The following is a 19,976-nucleotide window of genomic DNA, read 5'->3' as shown; positions in this document are numbered from 1 at the left end:
TGTGAACGAAAGAGAAAAGGAAACTGGCGAGGGGTACCGCGCGGAAGAAAGCAAAAAAGGGAAGAGAAGAAAGGAGAAAGAAGGAGGAGGAGAAGGGGTGGAGGAGGATGAGGAGGAAGAGGAGGAGGAGGAGGAGGAGGAGGGAAGACCCGAAACGCGACAGAAGCGCGGTGGGGTGGGTCGGTGTTAGGGGGAGGTTAGGTTTAGGTGAGGCGAGGTAAAGAGTAACGTGGGCTACGAGGGGCAGCGAGGAGAGGCGAGCCGAGAGAGCAAAGGGTGGTGTGGAGGGAGAGGTCGCGAGGAAAAAGAAGAAATCCCCACTCGTAGCGCGTAGATCGGCGGTAGGTTCGAATCGTACTGTCTTGTCGAGACTCGCGTCTGCGTCTGGATGTCTCCGTGTGTTAGTCGCCCCCGGAATCGTCCCGGTCGGCATCGTCGGTGCGCGTCGTCGGTGGCAGAGGTTGCCTCGTAGTGGGGAATACTCGCTCGTCCCGCCACCAGCCGAGGGAAGGTTCGAAAGGCGTCGACGGTACGAGGTTACCGTCCAATAGGAAGAATTGCCACCCCGGTGGCTCCGCCAACCGGATAGTCGGTTGCGCGCACAGAACGCCCATCCTCCCCGTTCCTCGGGCTTCCACTGATGTTTTTATTTATTACATCTGTGACTGGGTAGGGAAATACTCCCGACTCGACCGAGAGAGCGTTTGCCACTTTGAGAACGAGCGACGCGCGTCCCTGCGAGTTACCGCCGCAGCCGCAGCCGCCGCCGCTGCTGTCGCCGTCGTCGTCGTCGTCGTCGTCGTCGTCGTCGTCATCGTCATCGTCGTCGTCGTCGTCGTCATCGTCATCGTCGCCGTCGTCGTCGTTGTGTTCGTGTCATTATCGCCGTTCTCGCGGTTGCTATCACGCGCGACAGTATCTTCGTTGTTCTCGTTTGCGTTCGCGGTGTACATCGCTGTCGTTCGCGTCGCGCGTCCCTCGTCTATGCGTCAGTCCTATCCTACCGATCGTCCTCGACCTAACGACGACGGTTCCTTGTCCACGCGTTTTTCAAAGGCAAGAAATATCGTCGCGCGACATCGCGTCATCTAGTCGTCCACTCTCGTGTGAACCAGTTTCCTCAGTGAGAAGAAAAGCACCTACGCGTCGCGAAGGAAAACTCGTGGTTGGTGAATCGTTGAACGAGGGGCAGCTTGGCTGCTCCTCGAGCGAAGCCGACCAGCATCACGCGGAACACGGACCTGTCCGCAACGAGACCGAAGTCGACGTCGACGCCCGTATCGAGTGACAACGGTCGATTGTCATGGACACGATTGTTCCAGTGGTTGTGCACAGTGAAATTGTTACCTACGTACACGGTCCAACGTACTCCGTGAGACGCGACAGTTTACCCGAGTGACAGTGACGCTTGTCAGGAGCTGAGATACCCGTGATCTCACGTGGCTGACCCTGGATCGACGGCAGCTTCCTCGTCGGCTGGTGTTGGCAGCCGAACGAGTTAGAATCAGTACGAAAAGAAGAAGAGATCGGTCTAGCATGCGTTGACTCGTGCCGGTATCCCGAGTTCCTCGTATCTCGTGGTGTCCACGTGGCGAGAACTGCGGCGAGGGGAGAGGGAGAGCGAAGAAACGACATCTTCGAGGAACGGACGAGAAGGAGTTCCCATTGAGAAAGCAAAAGAATAAATCCTAAGGAACGTGGTCAACAAGAGAAAGACACGTGTCCTTTAGAGAGTCGATGGATCACGGAGCGATGGATAGCGCTTCCGATCACAGCAGCCGCGCCAGTCCCGTAACCGGCAGTCCCAAACATCCACACAGCCCGTCGGCTCAACAAAGTCAGCAACAGCTTCACGGGTCGCAGCATCAACCGCCACCGTCGCATCAACAGCCTCATCCGCGGGACCAGATTCGCGAGCAACAATCGCAACAGCAACAGCATCGCGGCGTTCCCACGCCGGGATCGCCAACCAGAGGTTCGCCACCTCAGGGACTTCCGTTGAGTCCGCCGCCTCTTTCCGCCGGAGGAGCACCCGGTGCACCGCCAGGCATGGTGCCCCGTATGCCAGGCCTACCGCCACCGGGATTGGGTCTGTTGGGACAACTCGGCGGCATGCTCAGCGGTCATCATGGCTCGCCGCTCGAGCTGATGGCCGCCCATCATGCTGTTCTGCCTCCGAGATCGTACAACAGCCCGCCGCCGATTAGTACCAGTGATCCCACAGCGAACGAGTGCAAACTGGTCGATTACCGTGGCCAGAAGGTGGCCGCGTTCATCATCGCCGGGGACACAATGCTCTGTCTGCCGCAGGCGTTCGAGCTCTTCCTCAAGCACCTCGTCGGTGGCTTGCACACCGTCTACACAAAGCTCAAGAGGCTCGATATAGTGCCGTTGGTGTGCAATGTCGAACAAGTTAGGATTCTGCGTGGACTCGGAGCCATCCAGCCAGGCGTCAATCGATGCAAGCTGCTTAGCTGCAAGGACTTCGACATACTCTACAGGGACTGCACCACGGCCAGGTAAGCGGAAATAGATCGGTGCTATTTAGACTAGCAACTATCTCCTCCCTTCAACAGAAGGGCTAACGATCGAACGAACCTTTCTAAAGCTGGCACACGGCTTCGTATGAAATTACCCTGATCTGCCGATGATTCGCGACGATAACAACGATCGTAGGTATAGAGCCACCTACGGTTGTTTGTGCGCTTTTTGTAGCTTCTGTTGCCGAGAACGGAAGCTACCATCCTCGTGTGTATTAATAACGCCCGTTGTCGCCTCTGGGCAGCACTTTATCTTCGGCCAGCTACGTTCCTTACCGAGCTACCGGTCGACCAAAAAATATTTTAATCGCGCGTTCCCTTCTTCTCGACACGCGTTTCGTTCCCTCCTAACCAAGTTTACAGAGGACTCCTTTCTTATCGTCTATAGTCCGACTATGCTCTATCCATCGAATCGTACCTACAAATTTCATCTCTTCGACTGACTAGTCTTCGACTATTCTACTTTTACGATCGTCTCTGACATTTCGTTTCGATATATTTTCCATCACCAGTCCCATCTATGGAAAAGGAAGCTGTGGTAAAGGCACGTGCCCTTGTATCTGGAATTGTCAACGGGCCTCCGTGCCAACAGGTGTCCCTTTCACGGCAGTTTCTCTGAATGAATCGTCCCCACCGACGAGACAGAGAGAAGTGGCTGTAGTACAAGCTTACCCCACCCACGAGTCAGACGGCAGACGAAACGGAATGGTAAACGGAACGAGGGGATCCGGTGTTATCGGGGAAATATTGTCCCAGACTTTAGAGTCTCCCTACGCGTCCTATGTTCCAACCATTTCTTCCTTTAACTCGGCCTGCCATTGCTTCTTCATCTCGCCAAATCGTCGTGCTCCGTAATCGAGAATCGCCGAAAGGGCAAAGCGCAAGTAGAGTGGACTCGGTGGCGAGGCAGTGGCGTCGGTGGACAATAGTATCGCGGCGAGCAGCGCGCAGTGGCAGTCGCAACGGAAACGGATTCAGCGCGACACAGAGAGGGCGAAGGAGAAAGAGGGCCGAGGGATAGCGAACGAAGGGAACAGAGACGGAAAAGAGAACAGGGAGAGAAAGAGAAAACGGGAGGAAAGAGAAAGCTATAGGGATAGGGATCCAAATAATCCGAGTCGTAGTCACAGAACAGAGTTGGCCGAGCCGTCGGCTCGTGCGCGGGCTCTTCTTCACGCGCTCCTTCTCCTCTCTAGGGACCAACGATCTCGTCGAAATACCGACTAAACGTTTCGTAGGTTGTTCTGTCGGAGAACACTTAACCTGCTCCTCGTGCTTCAAATGGAATGTCGAAGGTATCGCGTGTAATTGATCTACGATGTATGGAACAACGTGGAATTAACGCGGTTCGTTATCTCGGTGAATACGAGAGTGTGCTGGCCAAAAATCGATTGGAAAAATGAGAGGGGCAGGATCGAGCGGGGGTGAGAGGGGCGGGCGGAGCGGCGAGGGAGTATCGCCAGGAAAAATCGGATGATTAAGAGACCGCGGTATGGTTCTCGTGTGTGCGGTCCGGCCTCGTCGCGTGTACCGCTGACGTCGTTACATTCTGATAATGCACGGCAGTGGTAACAGCGGCAACGACTACACACCGATGTTCCATCCATGGACCGTTGGTCCGCGCACACAGTTACACGGTCGTCCGACCATGGCCAGCGCGCTTCTATCGCCATCGATGCAACAGCATGCACCGAGAACCGCACCGATAATTCAGGGGGATTTTTCTTGCGGTTTATAGCGTGGCACCGGCTGCGCTGCAACGCTCGCTTCCTCGTGTCCAACCACCACGTTCTCCCCTGGACCCAATCCGCGCTCATCGTCCCTTGGATCAAGGATCGAAAGTACGGTTTGACTATCGCCTACGCGAGAATTGTCGCTGCGCTGTGTCCTCGATTCCGTGCGTCGAGGCTAGTTCGCTACTCTTTTCTTCTCGAATATGCCTAATTGATGCCATATACGCTCGCTAACGAGACGAGGCAATTATCCTCGTCAATTTGCTGGATTCTGACCGAGCGGTGTGGATCGCCGCGAAACGTCCGCCTGTCCCGATAGCGTTTCATCGAAAGACGCCAGAAGACGAAAAGAGAATGAAGAAGCGCGCGAGCGAGTGAACGAATAAGCGGTAGATCGCGATAAGAAACCGCGCACACGAACGAGATTTCCTCGTTTCTATCTTCTTCCTTTCCTTCTTCCTTCCCTTAAATGTCTTTCTCGGCGCGTATACGTAACCCACGAACGCAGCAGGATACGTGGGAGTGCGCGCGGCCCTGGACTATAATTCTATGCGCTATTAGCCGTTTAATTATAAAATTGTGCATAGATTAATTGGCTCCCGTAATGGCCCTAACAATGCACAGACGCGCACTCGGAGACTAACGGAGAGAGAGAAAGAAAGACGGAAGGCGGCATGGCAGGAGGGCGGGCGGGGGTTGGGAGGGAAAGGAACGAGAGTCTGGTTGCACCGGGGGAAGAAATGCGCAAGTGGGAGGTTGAGAGGAGGAGAGATCGAAAGAATATGCGCGCGAAGGAGAAAGAGAGGACAGGGGGAGGGTCACGGGGAGAGGAAGCATCGTTATTAATATTTATTTCCTTGGCTCGTTCCTCCCAACTCCTCTTTCGTTGTTGCCGTGTGCTTATGCACAATCGCGTCTCGAGTCTAGCTGCGCGATTAAACGAGTACGCGCTTTCGAGTTAAGCGCGCGTACACGCGTGAGCTATGCTCGCGGAACGCCTCGTATGGAAAGTAGTACGATTTCCAAATCGAAGCAGAAAGGAAAGGAGGTAGAGACGGCAGTACCAAGGATAGGCGAACAACAAGCAGAAGCAGAGAAAAGATCGTTCGTGAAATCGTGTTTTCCCAGCGAGCAATTATTCCCTGGCTCGAGTACCGAGTTCTCGTAGTTGTTCGCGACGATCGAACCCCGATGCTTCCATTTATCTTCCGCAGAGAACTTATCCGCTCGGCGATTGTATCGAATACGGCAGCTGGCTCGGCCGCTGCGCGTTTTTTCTCCTTTTTTCTTTTTCGGTTTCATAACCCACGCGCGCCCAACCAGCCCGCTAGGCAGCTTTACGTTTTTAAGGGTTTCTATTATTGTCCGGGGGCCGCTTTTGACACAGATATGCGTACATTTTGTTGCAACGACGTGGCCGGGCTCGTCACGGCTTTCGTCTAGCAGCGTTCTCTACCGATGTTTTTCTGTTTTCACGTTGCATCCTGCACCCGGTTACAGCACGTTTTTATCACATGCATCACTCCATTGTTGTCGACCAGAATTTCGTGCATGCGTTCGCGTTTCCCGTTAACGAAGACGCACGATTCTCCTCCTCTACCGGTTCACGTCGGACCGAAAACGCGTCATTCCTTCGAAAAGAAATCGATCCGATGCCTTTGCTATAAATCTCATACCGAGCTTTCCTTCGAACGCTCCCACTACCCTCCACGAAGTCGAACCCCAGCCGAGCACCGAGACGGTAATTCTCGGTAATTAATAATCTGCAATAAGTAATAATCGAGTCGGTAATCCGCCGGCCGGTGCGCCGCGACAAGCAGCGTTCTTAATTCTAGATAATTAACGTAAAGACAAACAAGAAGGATTAACCGAACCTTCTGCGTCTTTCTTTATTTTTCTACCATTCCTCATTATCGTCTTCTTCTTCTGTCTTTCCGACAGTTTCCCTCGTTTTTAATCCAATTTTTCTTCATCCGTCTGTCTCTCTCTCTTTCTCTCTGCCCTCTTCGTTTTCTCCCTTGGTTTGCACTTGTTACGAGAACTGCTAGATCTTCCAATAATTACTTAATTTTTTCTCGAGAAAGCGATCCTCCGAGAGAAGTATTCGATTTCGTGGAAAAATTCTCGCAAGCCGCGAACTCGGTAGCGCCGAGTACGGAATCTAATAATAAACGCGGTAGACGATGAAATCGTTGCTCGCGAACTACGTGAATTCATAGAAGACAGGCAAGAGGGGAGGGAAGGGAAAAGTAAGAAGGAAGTCGAACGAAAGCGCCTGTGGCTAGGATCGCCGATTCCTCTCCTCGTGCAGCTCGATATGGATGCAAGTCATCTCGGGGTCGGCATTGTATCGTAACGGCGCCAGGCTCCCGTTCCCTGACTCCTTGTCTTTCTTCTGTTCGTGCCACCGATTATCCACGATATTTCCATTTATCGGTTCCTACACTTTTATCCATCCAGTTGTAAGATCACGGGATCTCGGCCGACTTGCTTTTTGGAACGCCATTGATGACGCTGAACGATTCCTTATCTGAAATATGCGCGTACGATCTGGAAATTCTGCTCGTTACAAATGCGCGTGTAACATCGCTTCAAGCGAAACAATACGAATTCTTTCGTCGCATTTAAATGCAATATACGCGTCATGTGAAATATTATTACGTATCGACTTTGTGGCATTATATATAGAACGGAGTCGTTTATACATACAATAAAATAGCGACCATAGAAGAGAAATCAAAGAGATGGTAAATGGGCGTGACGCGATATTAATTGCTGTTACGAAGGCAAGTAACGAAAGAAATGTTTCATTTAACTTGAAATAGCTTAATTAAAAATAGGTTTAGTGGGAAGGGAAAAGAAAAATGAATGGCGGGAGAGCGAGAGGGAAGGAATCAGTGGAACTAGTTCGAAGGAAGCGAACGAGGAATCGCGTATCGGCTGCTGTCGAATCGAGGCGATAGCAGCAAATTAGATGATTGGTAATACGATGAGAATTAAATTGTCTTTAATGGACTCTAGTGGTAAAAATAGAGGAATTTCAGGAGCGACACGATTATGCGTCTATACGTTTGTAAAAGCGATGTTTATAATTACACGGATGCCGGAAAGACGTAGCGAATTAATTGCATAAAACGACTGGAAGAGCCATTTCGTCTCCCTTCCGTTGGATTAAATTGTTCGCTTTAAACCGTGGACACGAGAATTCCATAAATGGAAGGTATAACTCCTGTTCTACTCTCGACTTTTTTATCGGGTCAGTGAGTTTGTTGGAACTTGGTGTTCTTAGAGCGATGCGAGTTACGCCTCCTACATAAATATGTATTTGCCATGTGCGCGTAGCCGAGCTTATATCTTGCAGCAGTGTGTGCACAGTAGGGTTGTTCAGTTCGAGTAAACAACCACGAGGCGTCTTTTTCTCCGTGAAACTAGGCAAATCTTTGGCCCCGCGACTTTTCGCTCCACCATCTTCTCTCCAACCGGGGCATAAAGGGGGTTCGAGTATCGTTCAAATCGCAACATCGACACCGACCATCTGTTTCGCGCGACCCGTTGCTTTTTCACATTGTTCGCGCCAGCATAAATCATAGCCCAACACAGGCCGATGGAATATTTAACGCCAGATCGCCGGCTTCTATCAACGTATCCCGATGTTATCGCGATTACGTAGATCGTATCGGCGGTAGCTCGACGAAAAGTGGACGAACGTTCGGGTGATCGATCGAGGGTGCGATCCTGCGGACGCCTCGATCGCAGAGGACGACGTTCGTCGAACCAGCTGGCCTAGAACGTTACGGCAGCTTGTCGGTAATGTCTCGAGGTTTCGGCGAATGGAAGAAGAGACGAAGAACGTAGAATTCGCAGTTAGACGGAAATCGATCGTTTTGTAGGAACTGGTGACCCACATTAAAACAGCTGACTACAGGCAGACCCTTGGGTATCTCGCTGTTTCCCCTGGTCCTCCACCCTCGTCGTATCAACGAGGCCTACCCTTCTAGTAGACCCTTTCCTAAAAGACAACCTCCTACTGTCGCGACATTCCTCTCGACATTTTTGTCGTACTTAACACTCGACCCTCTGCTTCTTCAGTGCCAAGATTTATCTAGCTTGAAACCTTCTACCTTTAGACGCTACGACTCTTTGGAGCGGAGAAAGAATAATCCAGGCAACAACGTGGCCTGCGACCGCTACTGCGTACATTTGTACGGGGGATACCTCCCCTTTGGTCGGTTTTGTAATTGCACCGATTATCTGGCGGATTGAAACGGTGCTGCGTACGAGTAGAAAAGGTGGCCGGTTGGATAAGGCGGAGCGAGGGGTGGCGTTGCTGGCCGAGACAGGAGGAAGGCTGCCAAGGGGTGGTATAGAAAGAGGGAATGGGTGTGAGTCGCAACGGTACTCGGTAATTTCGAGTGATTCGTGGACGACGTCAGCGAGCATATCGCACCCCTTTCTCGAGAGGGGTTTCGTGCGCACGGCAGGCCACTCGAACTTGTTACACACGGTAATTAAACGACGCACGAGACCTCCCTGGTAGACGTTCGTTCGGTATTTTAAGCTACTGTTACAACGAACCATACAAGAATTCCCCGTTATCGTCGACCATGAAATATATTCTCGTATAGAGAGAATGCGACGTGAGGGAATCGCGCGATACTACGACCGATATCCGATGAGCCAAAGAACCAGGATCCTCGTTCATCGTGAGACAGAAATTCCATTTCCAATCGTATAACAGGAGTAAATCCGCGTATACGAGCAGAGATGCCTTCGAGACTGGAATCGAAGGGTCGAGAAATTGTCGAGAAGCAATCGGAATTTCCATAGCGCACAGCGGTTTCTCGGCCGTCTAGCTCGAAGCTACTCATTCGGAGCAACGTTCGAGCCGGTAACATCTCGACGGACAACTGTAATCTAGTAATCTGGTAGCGGGCAGAGGATAGTCGGCCCTATAATCGGCACGGTTTCGCGTAGTACGTACCGCACGTTGGGATTCGCGACTCGCGGATGGAAGGATCATGTCCGTGCGGATCAGTCCCTGCCCCTTCGGGTCTCTATCTCCACTTGTAGTCGGCGGGTTTGTTTGCCAGTTACCGAGGCGAAATCGCTACCAATCGAGGCCGTTTGCTTGGCTCGCGTGCCGTCGAGTTTGGCGTAACGTCGCGCGTCAATCAACGCTAGCCCTCTCACGGACTCCCACGAGTAACGATCCCTGTACTCGACGTCGGCCCGATCTTCCGTACATGGACGCCCGTCGTGATAGGCCCCGACATACGTACAGCTTTTGAAGGGAAGCCTCGTTTCGAGTCGACACACAGTCTGCGAGTGCAAGTCGAACTCGAAGTCGGAGTCGTAGTTAGAGTCGAAGTCGGCGTTTGCCGGCTCGTCAGACACCGTCTGGAGGAACCATCTTTACACGCGTGCGGTCAGCTCGCGTGTTGCACGCACGCCTCCGTTTCTCGTTCCGCCTCCTCTTCTTCTCTATTCTCGATGCTTTCTTCGCGCAAATCTAACTTCGTTCCATCTATGTCTGCTCGGTTTTTCGTCGCACGAATCGATCACGATTTTGATATTCGAACGCGTAAGATATCGATCGACGTTGAATCACTGCGAATCGCGCGAATTGCGAGCAATCTACTTTTTCGCAAGAGGTTACGAAGCTCACGCGGAACGGAGATCCCGACACGGCTATTCTATGATACGAGCAATCGAGATAATCGCCAGCGATCTGTAATTATATCATTGTGCCAAATTACCCGGCGGCGTTCACGGTCGTCGTTACGGTTGCGGACCCCCGAAGAACGAGGCTACGAGGTGTTATTAAGTACCGACGTTGATACATCTAGTGCCGGTTCGCAACGGCACGGGATACGTCTCGTATCGACGGCAACGTCCTTCTTTTCTTACTCGAGCCGAGGGGAAAATGAGTCTGAGAGAATCGTCCGACTATGCGAAACTTCAGTAAAACAGTATAGCATCGATCTGTAATGACAAAAACCTTGTACAAAATATTCGTTCGGCATTCAAGTTAAGGAATAGCGCATTTAATAAAAAATAAATGTTCGATGGTTGCAGTTATTGGATTATTTACCGATCGCCAGGCGTCTGTTACGAGAGGTGCGATCGGCAGTGGGCATAGACGTGTAATTACGAAGGGTTCGAGTTCTCGATGCGGTCCGCTATTTATCAACGTCGCTCATTACCGCGTCCCCGAGCTCTCTTCCGTTTAACCGAAAGAAATTGCGGCCGATCTACGTTCGAGGCCGGCCGAATTTCGCATCGCGAAATATTACGTTCAATTCGAGATTTCACGGTGTTCCGTTCCCGAGCCTGGAATTCGTCTCCATAAACGTTCCGTTCGATCGACGTTTCGAGCGAAATCTCAGTCATATACGCGTACACGTGGGTGCGTCCTTGAATTATGGATGAACGGCGTTTGGTACGTAAAGAATATCGTTGTTTCGACAGCAAGTATATAACAACTCGGGGACAGGCGAGAACAAGAAAGAGAGCGATGGAACGAGAGAGATCCTTACGGCGATCGCTATCGGCTGACACGAGCCATAAAGTACATTTTAATTCGAGCGCAGTGCGATAGATAAAGCACGAACGGGCTAGGTGAACTGCGTATGTAAGCCTACGGATCGCACGTACGGACAATCAGACTTGCAAAAGCGGAACTTAATTGGCCTCTTAACCGCGCGGGACGATGATTAATTGGCGCGGAACCGGCCACGAAACTCTAGGCACGAACTCTCCTTATCCGATTCTCGCGACGACTTGGCCAAATCTTCGCGAGATAACCGGGTCGATGCGAGTTGTTGGAAACGAGCGCGAACGCCTGTTCGTAATCGTGCATTAAATCGCCGTGAACTATCCGCAGGAGAGAGCGATCAAGTAAAATACCGAGGCGCGCGACTCGTATGCTCTCTATACAGCCTCCGAGTCTCGGTCCATTCTCTGTTCTCCGTTTGCTCGAACGATTTCCACCAGGCTGTGGACAAAGGGGTAAGGCAGTGCCGACTCGGTCGATCGTTCTCTGCCGCGATAATTCCTGAAAATTTCTACCTTTCGACGTGACCGGCAAACCGAACCTTCGATACTTACGATGTTACGCGAGAAGGAAAAAGCAGTCGTCGAGCGGTTTCATCGGCGTCCTTGGCTTTATTCGTATTCGCGCCGACGATTCTTCTCCGGTCGTCCGTTGTGAAACTACCTCGTGGAAAAAAGCTCGTAACCAGACCGAACGAGAACGACGCCTTCCTTCGTCTCGAGATACTCGCTCTCTCGTTTCTCGACGTTCTTTCGCGCTTTCGTCTACTGTCGCGTCGAAAAACCCTCGTTTCGGTTAATCGTTGGCTATACTAGGAGAAACCGAACAACGGAACACGAAAACAAGCGGCGGCAACGAAACGACGGAAACCACGTCGAGGGCTAAGACGACGACGAGGGCACGCGTATTCTTGCTTCCTTAGAGAGTTCGCAAACGAGCTGCCGTTAATGAGGCGATATTTCAGTTTTTGAATAACTGACCTAGCCTGGACCAGACACACGTCGAACCGGTTTCAACAAGAGTCTCAGCTCTGTCTACCAGTAGAAACATATGTCCCGGCAACCTTCTTTCCTCTTTTGCCCATTCATTTTGCGCCGCTTCTTCCCAATTTTATCGACCAAGAGAGAATCATTTACGGTTCCTACACCCTCGTTTCCGTTTCCATCGTTGTCGTGTTCGAATATTTCACGTTCTCGATCAACGTGTCGACGTCTATCTCTCAATTAGTTGCTTCGTTGTGTCATCGGAGTGGGAATCGATGGACCGGGGATGAAAGTCGCGATCCAGCGATGAAAGATGAGAGAATTGTGGGCATAAGAGGAGGAGTAAAAACGGAGAGCTGGGGATGGGGAAGAGATACAACAAGAGGATCGAATACATCGACGAATCGAAATGAAAACCAAACAAGTCCCATCCTACCTTGGCTCGCGTCTATTCGTTTCTCGCTAATAATTGATAGAATAAATTAAATCATTTGTCTTGGCGGGAAATTAAAAAGGTAATTTATATACGGCGAGGGTCGGGGCGTACCTGGCCGAGTCCGAGGACTGAGAGCGCGAGAGAGAATGTGGCGAGACGAAAGACAGAGAGACGGCTGCGTACACCTACACGCGCTGACTTGTTTTCTACCGAGGAATTGGACACGAAGAACGTGTGGAAACGGGTCCCAGGATGCATCGAAACATCGTGCACGGGATTACCACCGTGTGGACGACGGAAGGGACGAAACGAACGATGAACCTTTCCACGGAGGAAAGACCCGAGGATGGAAGGGATTGAGAACAGAGACGCAAGGGGATGAGACGCGAAGAAGAAACGAAATGTACGCGCGGCGCGGTGGCTCGTTTTGTTTTTGGTCCGTCTTTCGATTTATTCCACGCTGATGAATCAGGTGTGGCGCTCGCCTTCTCCGTCTCTCTTTTACCTTCAACGTGGAGCGCGGGGTCGAGATTACTTTTGTGGGCGGGACGCTTTCTGTCAGTGCCTCCGAGGGTATATTCAGGTATAGAAACTCTTCTCGTACGTTCCACTCGGCCGTGCATACCTTCTGCTCCCGTGACTCGTTCAGGGACCCGGAGCGCACACGTTCCCTCTTTCGTTCTTCTCGGACGTTCCGCCCGTTTAAATTGGAACACGAAACGCAAACGTCTGGCGACAAGCAGCGGCGGTACGCCGTCGAGCATCTCCGTCGTTCACGGCGCCGGCAAACCTCGATGCGCGGCTCTCCCACGTGTTTGAAATCGCGATAAATATCAGGCAGGACGATCGGAAACGATGTTTTGACAGATGAAGCGGCGCGTCGCGTGACGGGGACCCACAGCTTCTCCCGGACCACTCGTAATCGCGGCCATACTTTCGCCATGACGGGAACCGACCAGTGCCCGATCGACTTGCACCAACATCCCAGGCGCCACTAACGATATTGGCTTAACCGTTTCGTTCCTCGGATCATAACCGATAAATAACGCCGTGTTCTAGATACGCGTTCATTCCGTTCGCATCGCCCAGACGAAAAGGAACTCGGTAGCTTCGGCAACTTAACGTGAAACGAGTGAAGAATAGATGGCAAAGGAGGGAGTGACATGGAGGGAGGTCAGTCTGACGGGCTAGCCATTCTCTTGCAGTTGCTTGAGAAAACAGAGAACGCACCGATGGAATCCTGGTTTCTCGAATTTCCCGGTCGTGCTTTTTTTCTTTTAAATCGAAATTGAAACGGGGAATCGAATTGGAAAACCTGGCGCCTCGATGATTCTCCGAGAAAAGGCCGCGTCCGTGGTCGGTGGTTGAAACAAACAGCGGAGAGCGTTGGGAATCGGAAAGCGGAGAAGAGAAAGAAGAAACAAAGCTCGGTCTCTCGGCGGCAGCGACGGACGATTTGTTCGCGCCGCGGGAGTTCGACTTAACGAAAATAAGCGAACTTCTCACATAACTCACTGGGGACTTGGCTCTGGGGCCTGGTATACCCTCCGTCTTCGCGTTAAACGAACCAACAAACGAATACAAATAGAAATCATTAATGGTTTTGTTTCATGGGCCTAGGCTCTCCAAGACGAGCACGATAATGATTCGTTAATGATTCCTCGGGTTTGCTGGTCTCGGATGGAAGTTCGGTTTCTCCTTGGTATGAGAACGTTTTTTTTATTCGTTCAGCCCATATCGGTGCAACGCGTTTCGATGGAACGAACGAGATTTCACGCGGGACTGGTAAACGATTCGTTGAAACAGTGGAACAGCGGGAGCGATTTAGAAAGGAAATCGGCAGGTAGCCGATTCATCGTGCGGTGATTTCCACGTTTGCTCGATCGTGGCTCCGTTCGAATCTCTGAACACAATCGGTCAGAAAAAAAGGAACGTGGAAAGGGAAGAAGGTCGATATTTAACGCGTGACATCGAACGAGCGTGGTCGGTTTTAGGTACAGCGGGGTTTTCCCACTGGAAGGCTAAAGCGGGAAAGCGGCATCGTATCGATCAATGACACGAGCGTTTCGAACAATGCAACCCCGTTTCTCTATTACGGTCATCAGTCATTCGGTATAAATATTAAATTCGCTAAAAAACTGGTCGGCGTTGGGGTCGAAGTTGCATCGTCAGCCTAGTATACAATAGGCGGGGCCAGCTGATCGACATCGTCGATCGAAGGGTCCCGATCACGGGAGGATCTCTGCGTTCCTAGAATCGATTCCGTGCGATTCTCTGCCGGTCGCGTCGCCTCGATACGCTGGACTTCTTCGACGGCGTATGGGCGCGTATAGGGCTCTGCCGATTTCGTTCTTCCATTCAACATTGCGTCGTAGCAACAGCTTTTTTGTTTTTGTTCCATCTTAAACATCTGCCTCTCCACATGGATCTCCCCAACGAAAAGCAGATTCTTCTGGCTGCTTCGTTCTGCGCCGCGCGTTCCTTCGCTCTTGATCGACAATGAGCGAGGAATCGTGGCTGCGTTTTTCCTTCGACGAGCAGCCGATGACCAAAGACGGGCCTCATTGTCGCCGTAACGGGGAACAAAACTAATTTCGCCAAAGAGGTCTTTGCCAAAGGGAGGTATTGTGGGTCCGGAGAAACGGCCGTTTAGCGCTCGATAATGAAGCGTATCTCGGCTCGGACAGGAAGATCGAGCACGTCCGCGCTGTGCACACCGAGCACTCTTCTCGAGTGCAGGTTCGAGGGCACTCGAGTCGGAGAATCGAACTGAGGACCAGTCGAGAAGAAACGCACCGGTCCCCTTCTATCCATGGACAATGCGTTTGATCATTGTAACGCGTCGCAATTACGTGGTCGCGAGCACGGATCAAAAGGGAAGAATTTATCGGCACGAGAGTGAGAGAGAGAGAGAGAGAGAGAGAGAGAGACCGCGTACTTCTTTTCGTTTCTTCTCTCACGGCCTCTACGGCTCTTTCTTTTCCCTTTGATCCTCTCTCGTACTCGGTAGAGGATGGTTCCTCCCGTGACGGAAAGGAAAACAGGAAGCCAGATGGAGGATCGAAGCGCGTTAGCGTCTAACACGTTGGCGGTAGTCGGCGAATAATCGCTTTTGCAGGTATACGCGAGCACAATGAGACTCGGCATTAATTAACGAGGAAATTAGCATTGCCGGGGTTAGCGAACGGCAGTGATTACGTTTTAATGATACTAACCATCAGTGCGGTAGTAACAGTAGCAGGCGGCAGACACCAGATAACTACGCGACTACGATTCCTCGGGTTGTTGGCTCCATGTCGAGCAACTCGGATCTATCTAACATCTACTCCTATTTTTCGCGCTCTACCTTCTTGCTTCGCTTTGCCTCTCGTCTTACCTCTACCTATCTGAATCGTGCGATTCCTGCAATTTACCACTTGCTCCGTTTTTCTTTCTTTCCTTTTACCTTTTTTCCTTTTACCTTTTGTTCTTTGCCTCGTTCCTTTCTTCGATTGTACAGAGAACTTGGTAAAACGTTGATATTCGTACGTCAGAAATTTTCCAGGCTGTTTATTACGTTGACAACTAGGGTCGGTTGTGTCTTTTCGAAAATTCCTTTCGTAACGTCGACAAGATCAGGAACGTTGCGAAAGATCAGGAGTACAGTCTGGCACGTGCGCGTCAGAAAAATGCGACACGAGAAGGCAGCGTCGAAAGGGATCGAATGGGACGAGTGGGGACGATACCGGACGAGAAAAATCACGCGCTATCAGCTGGATGGTCGAACAGAGAAATCTCGCGGTGTTCTTAATTAGCTTCCTTGGCTAAAGGGGAACGTAGTAGCGCGTCTCGCTTCGTGTTGCCTCGTGCGCTCATTAATATACGAGAACGCCAGCCGGGAATACGTTAACACCGCGTTAACGCGTACGCGGTTACACGCTCGAGTCTGTTCCCGTCTACCGAAAAATCGAGCCTCTTTCTTATACTTGGAACTTTTTTGCAATTTGCATGCCGGGTAATCGTTGATCGCTCGTCAGAACTATGATTGCACGTTGTTAGGCTTTTTATTTCCTGATTTGTAACGAGCCGAATGAAATGTTGAAGGAAATTGAAGCGCCACATAATTAACGGACACGTCACTCCGGCGTGGGTATACCTAGCCATTTCAGCTAAAATAGTCGGCAATCAGTGGAGATTGCCTATTGCTTCGTCGACTATTTAATTAAACCAGGTCATGGTGACTCGCGTTTTGTCCGCGTTCCTCCTCGACTCACCGTAATTCGGCAAATAAGTACAGAACGACCTTTTCCCTCGCGTTAACCTGTCTTGTATTTCCCCGATGCGATCGATGTTGGACTTGGTAAGGTGCCGTTTTTCCTCGATATCTATCTCGATTGCTTCGATTGTCATGGCACGAGAACAAACTGGAACGATCGTAAAACGGAGGAGGAACGGCAAACAAATTAAACAATGGACGTCGTGTTCGGATCTCACGCCAGAATAGTGTCGCTGAGGACCGTTACGCATGGTGTGCTCCCGATCGAGAGTCCGATCCTGTTACTTCTCTGTTTCCATCGCGCCTTCGTACACGTACAATTCGTTCCGCGTGTTTTTCAGCCCGCGAGATAATCGTTAGCCGGTAATTAGCGATTACGCTGTCCCGCTCCCGTACACTTTGTCTCGGTTAGGCCGAGTACGGCACGGTCGAAGATTTTCCGCTCAAGCCGCAAGACGGAACGCGCAAGGAGTCATGCGTAACGAATCGCATGCTGGAAACCTGTTTGTCACCGTGTCGTAGAAGGATGCGTCCGCGGAGAAGGCCGGAACCGCGTGTCACGGATATACCACGCTTCGCATACATTATGTATGAGCGTCCTCTGCCTTCTCCTCTTCCTCCTCCGCCTCTCTCTCTCTCTCTCCCTCTATCTCTATCTCTCTCTCTCTCTCTCTATTTCTACCTTGCCTTCTACCGGTCGTTGTCTATATCGCCAGCTCGTCTACCGGCTTACGCCTCGACCAATTTTCCATCGTCTTTCCGTGCGGACGCCTGTGTTCGATATTCCCGAAGCGGCTCGCGTACGCCCGCTTTAATCCGATAGTTGTTCCGCTCTTGCGTCCCCGGCACACGGAACTTCTCCTTTTTTTTTTACGGCTCATACCACGCTCCAGCGTACCTGAAAGATCGCGTCGCATAATCGCGCCGCGGGTGCCGTTCCGCATCCCTCTTGAACGAGAGGTGCCCAATTTCTCGCCCCCGTCGATCGCGCGACGGGTGGTAGATTCTTTGCTTCGCAACAAACGTTACCGCCACCGGCAAATGGTGGACAAAATGCACCCTAAATGTCCCATAAGCGTCTCTCATTCTCTCCCCGCGCTTCTTTTCCTCGCTCTCCACCCCTAAGGTCTCTCGCCCTGCGAAATCGCTTACGCCCCGATTATCGCGGCAAATAGAGCCAGCCTGGATTTTACGCATCCCCGAATTATTTCAGACACGTTTGCACGACTAAAAGAGACGCGTCGAGCATCGTTGCCCTTCTCCCCTTGTTTCCCTGTTTCCCGAGGAGAGCTCGTCGCGAAAACGATACGAACCCCCTTTTACGCGTCACCCCGCCGTACCTCGTCCCGTCTCTCTACCGATCCTAATAATCACGGTGCTCACAATTTTCAGGCTCTCGAGCTTACTCGCGAGAGTCCGCATACCGTTCTTTTCTTTGTTCGCTTCGGGAAACGAAATGGAAATGCAATAAAAAGTTGTAATCGAGCCGGGTCGCAGGCCGACGAAACGATATCCGTTTCACGGTGAAACGGGGAATGTACTAAGTCGTCGTCGCTTTCCATCGCGAATTCTCATTACTCGAACCCGAGAAACGCTTCGCTCGCTTAAAAGAGATGGAATTTAAAGCGAGTTAAGCACCGTGGAGCGACGCTCGTTTCGTTTCCTAGTTTCCCGATTTCTTCCGCGTTACGTAACACGTTTCGAATTCCAATATACGCTCGCACATGAAACTGGTCGAGTCGAATTGGGTCCGCCGATTATTTAACGCGCACGAATTAGAGGCTATATAGGAGAAACAGGCGTGAAATACTCGAAACGTTTGCCGCGTTTCATCGCGTCGACAATTGGAACGATAGGTTCGAAATACGTGGGGAACGCGTGATCGAACGTGGCCCGGTTCGCTCCCCGGATCGACACGTTCCTCGGCCTAGTAAGGACGTCGTTACGTTATAATGCGACGTTACACCAACGAGCTGGCGTTTTCGTCGGGTTGTAATTTATTCGAGGCCACCCTGTAATTAGCGGGTAGCCCCAGAGCGTAATATCCCCACTCTGGTCGCGTTCTCTGGATTCCATTTATCACAAATCAGCAGCTGCCTCTGCAAACTCGTGGTTCGGCCTCTGCGTGGCAACCTCTGCTCCGCATCTCCCGTTGGTATTTACGCTTCCAAGTTGGAGACCACGGGACAGGATGACGCGTTCCGTTTTCATACCCGTTTTAATATTCCCCTCGTTCCCTTAAGATAGTTTCGCGTCAACTTTTCGGTTTTGAGGTCGTGGAAAATATGTCGCCCAGGCCTCTCTGTTCGTCGCTGGCTAAAATCAAACGGGAGTAAATCGTCCGACGAATTCGGACGACGCTAGTCGGGCGCGCGACGATCGTCAGCGAAAGCAATCGAGCGAATGCTTCCAATTTCCTCTCCGTTCTTTTGTCCCCATTCGTTTCTCTGTTTCTCTCTTTGACGCGGCTGCAGAGGGCGCAACGCAGCAACAGGTGTCCGCGGGGACATTCGCAGAAACGCAGAGGGTGCGAGAGACGGTGGAACGGCGTAGAGGGTGAAGGCCAAAGGGTGGTTCGAGAGCAGGGCGAGAGAATTCCTCCTCTTTATTTATGAGCTTTTTTATTCGACTTGTTGAACGCCTTCCTGCTCTCTTTTTCCCTTTATCTCGCTTCATTTCCTGCTTTCCCCGTTCTGTCTCCGTTTTATTCGCGTCCCTCGGATCGCCTGCTAATTCCACGAAAGTCACAGCTCCGACTCAGTGTCATGGCAGGGAAAAAATCCTCCTCGTCGCTCGCTTCGAACATACAAGTACTTTGTAACGGTAACCAGAGATATTTCAGGCTATGCTTCAGGTAGACGCCGCTCTAAAGAGACGTAAGGAGCGGATAGATACGATTTGGGCGTAATCCGTCAAAGAGTTCTTTCAACGTCCGTCGGAACGATTTATCTACGATCTCCATTAAAGTTCAGTTAACGCCCTCTTGCTTCTCTTCTTTCGCCTTTTCGTTCCTTTCTTCTCCTGCTCCCGCTGCTTTTTTTCTCTCGCGCGCGTCCACTCGGCCGATCTGCTTCCGCGGCATCGGAGAAACCTCTCGCACCATCTTTAGTCAGCAATCCGAATCCGACACTGAAACGGATCTCCCTTTTTTTCTCGGCTTTTCGGATTTGCTCGGAGCGCCCCAGACCAGACCTTTGGAGGAAAAGTGTCAATTATCTTTGTGCTTCCGTTACTTCGGTCAAAGATCATCGGATCGCGGTTCCAAGTTTCTCGTCTGTTTCGTCGCGTTTCACGCAACGAAGAGCCTCATTTTCCGCGGGCGATGGACCGTTTTAACACCGACTAACCTCCGGATGCTATTCTTTCCCTCTCTTTTTCATTTTGGTCGTTCCGATTGATCCCACCACAAGTTTTTCGACACGGAAGCGCAGCCACTAGCGCAATTGGCGCAACGTCCGAGCGATCCTTTTCGAGAT

General features: G+C 51.4%; 1 protein-coding gene across 4 annotated transcripts in view; it reads left to right on the top strand.

Annotated features, from left to right (window-relative positions):
* Positions 1-259: 259 nt before the first annotated feature.
* Positions 260-19,976, top strand: part of LOC122566536 (dachshund homolog 2) — a 143,897-nt gene continuing 124,180 nt past the window's right edge. For 2 of the 4 annotated variants that reach the window (XM_043723944.1, XM_043723945.1), the window contains exon 1: positions 260-2,519. In XM_043723944.1, coding sequence (XP_043579879.1) covers positions 1,738-2,519 — 782 coding nt within the window. In that variant the 5' untranslated portion in view covers positions 260-1,737. The remainder of the gene's footprint in view (positions 2,520-19,976) is intronic. The other 2 variants (XM_043723941.1, XM_043723942.1) reach the window with 2 other exon arrangements.

The sequence above is a fragment of the Bombus pyrosoma genome, linkage group LG4, assembly GCF_014825855.1.
Source record: "Bombus pyrosoma isolate SC7728 linkage group LG4, ASM1482585v1, whole genome shotgun sequence".
NCBI lineage: Eukaryota > Metazoa > Arthropoda > Insecta > Hymenoptera > Apidae > Bombus > Bombus pyrosoma.
The sequence above is the reverse complement of the archived record's forward strand: the minus strand, read 5'-3'. Positions and strand labels throughout refer to the sequence as shown.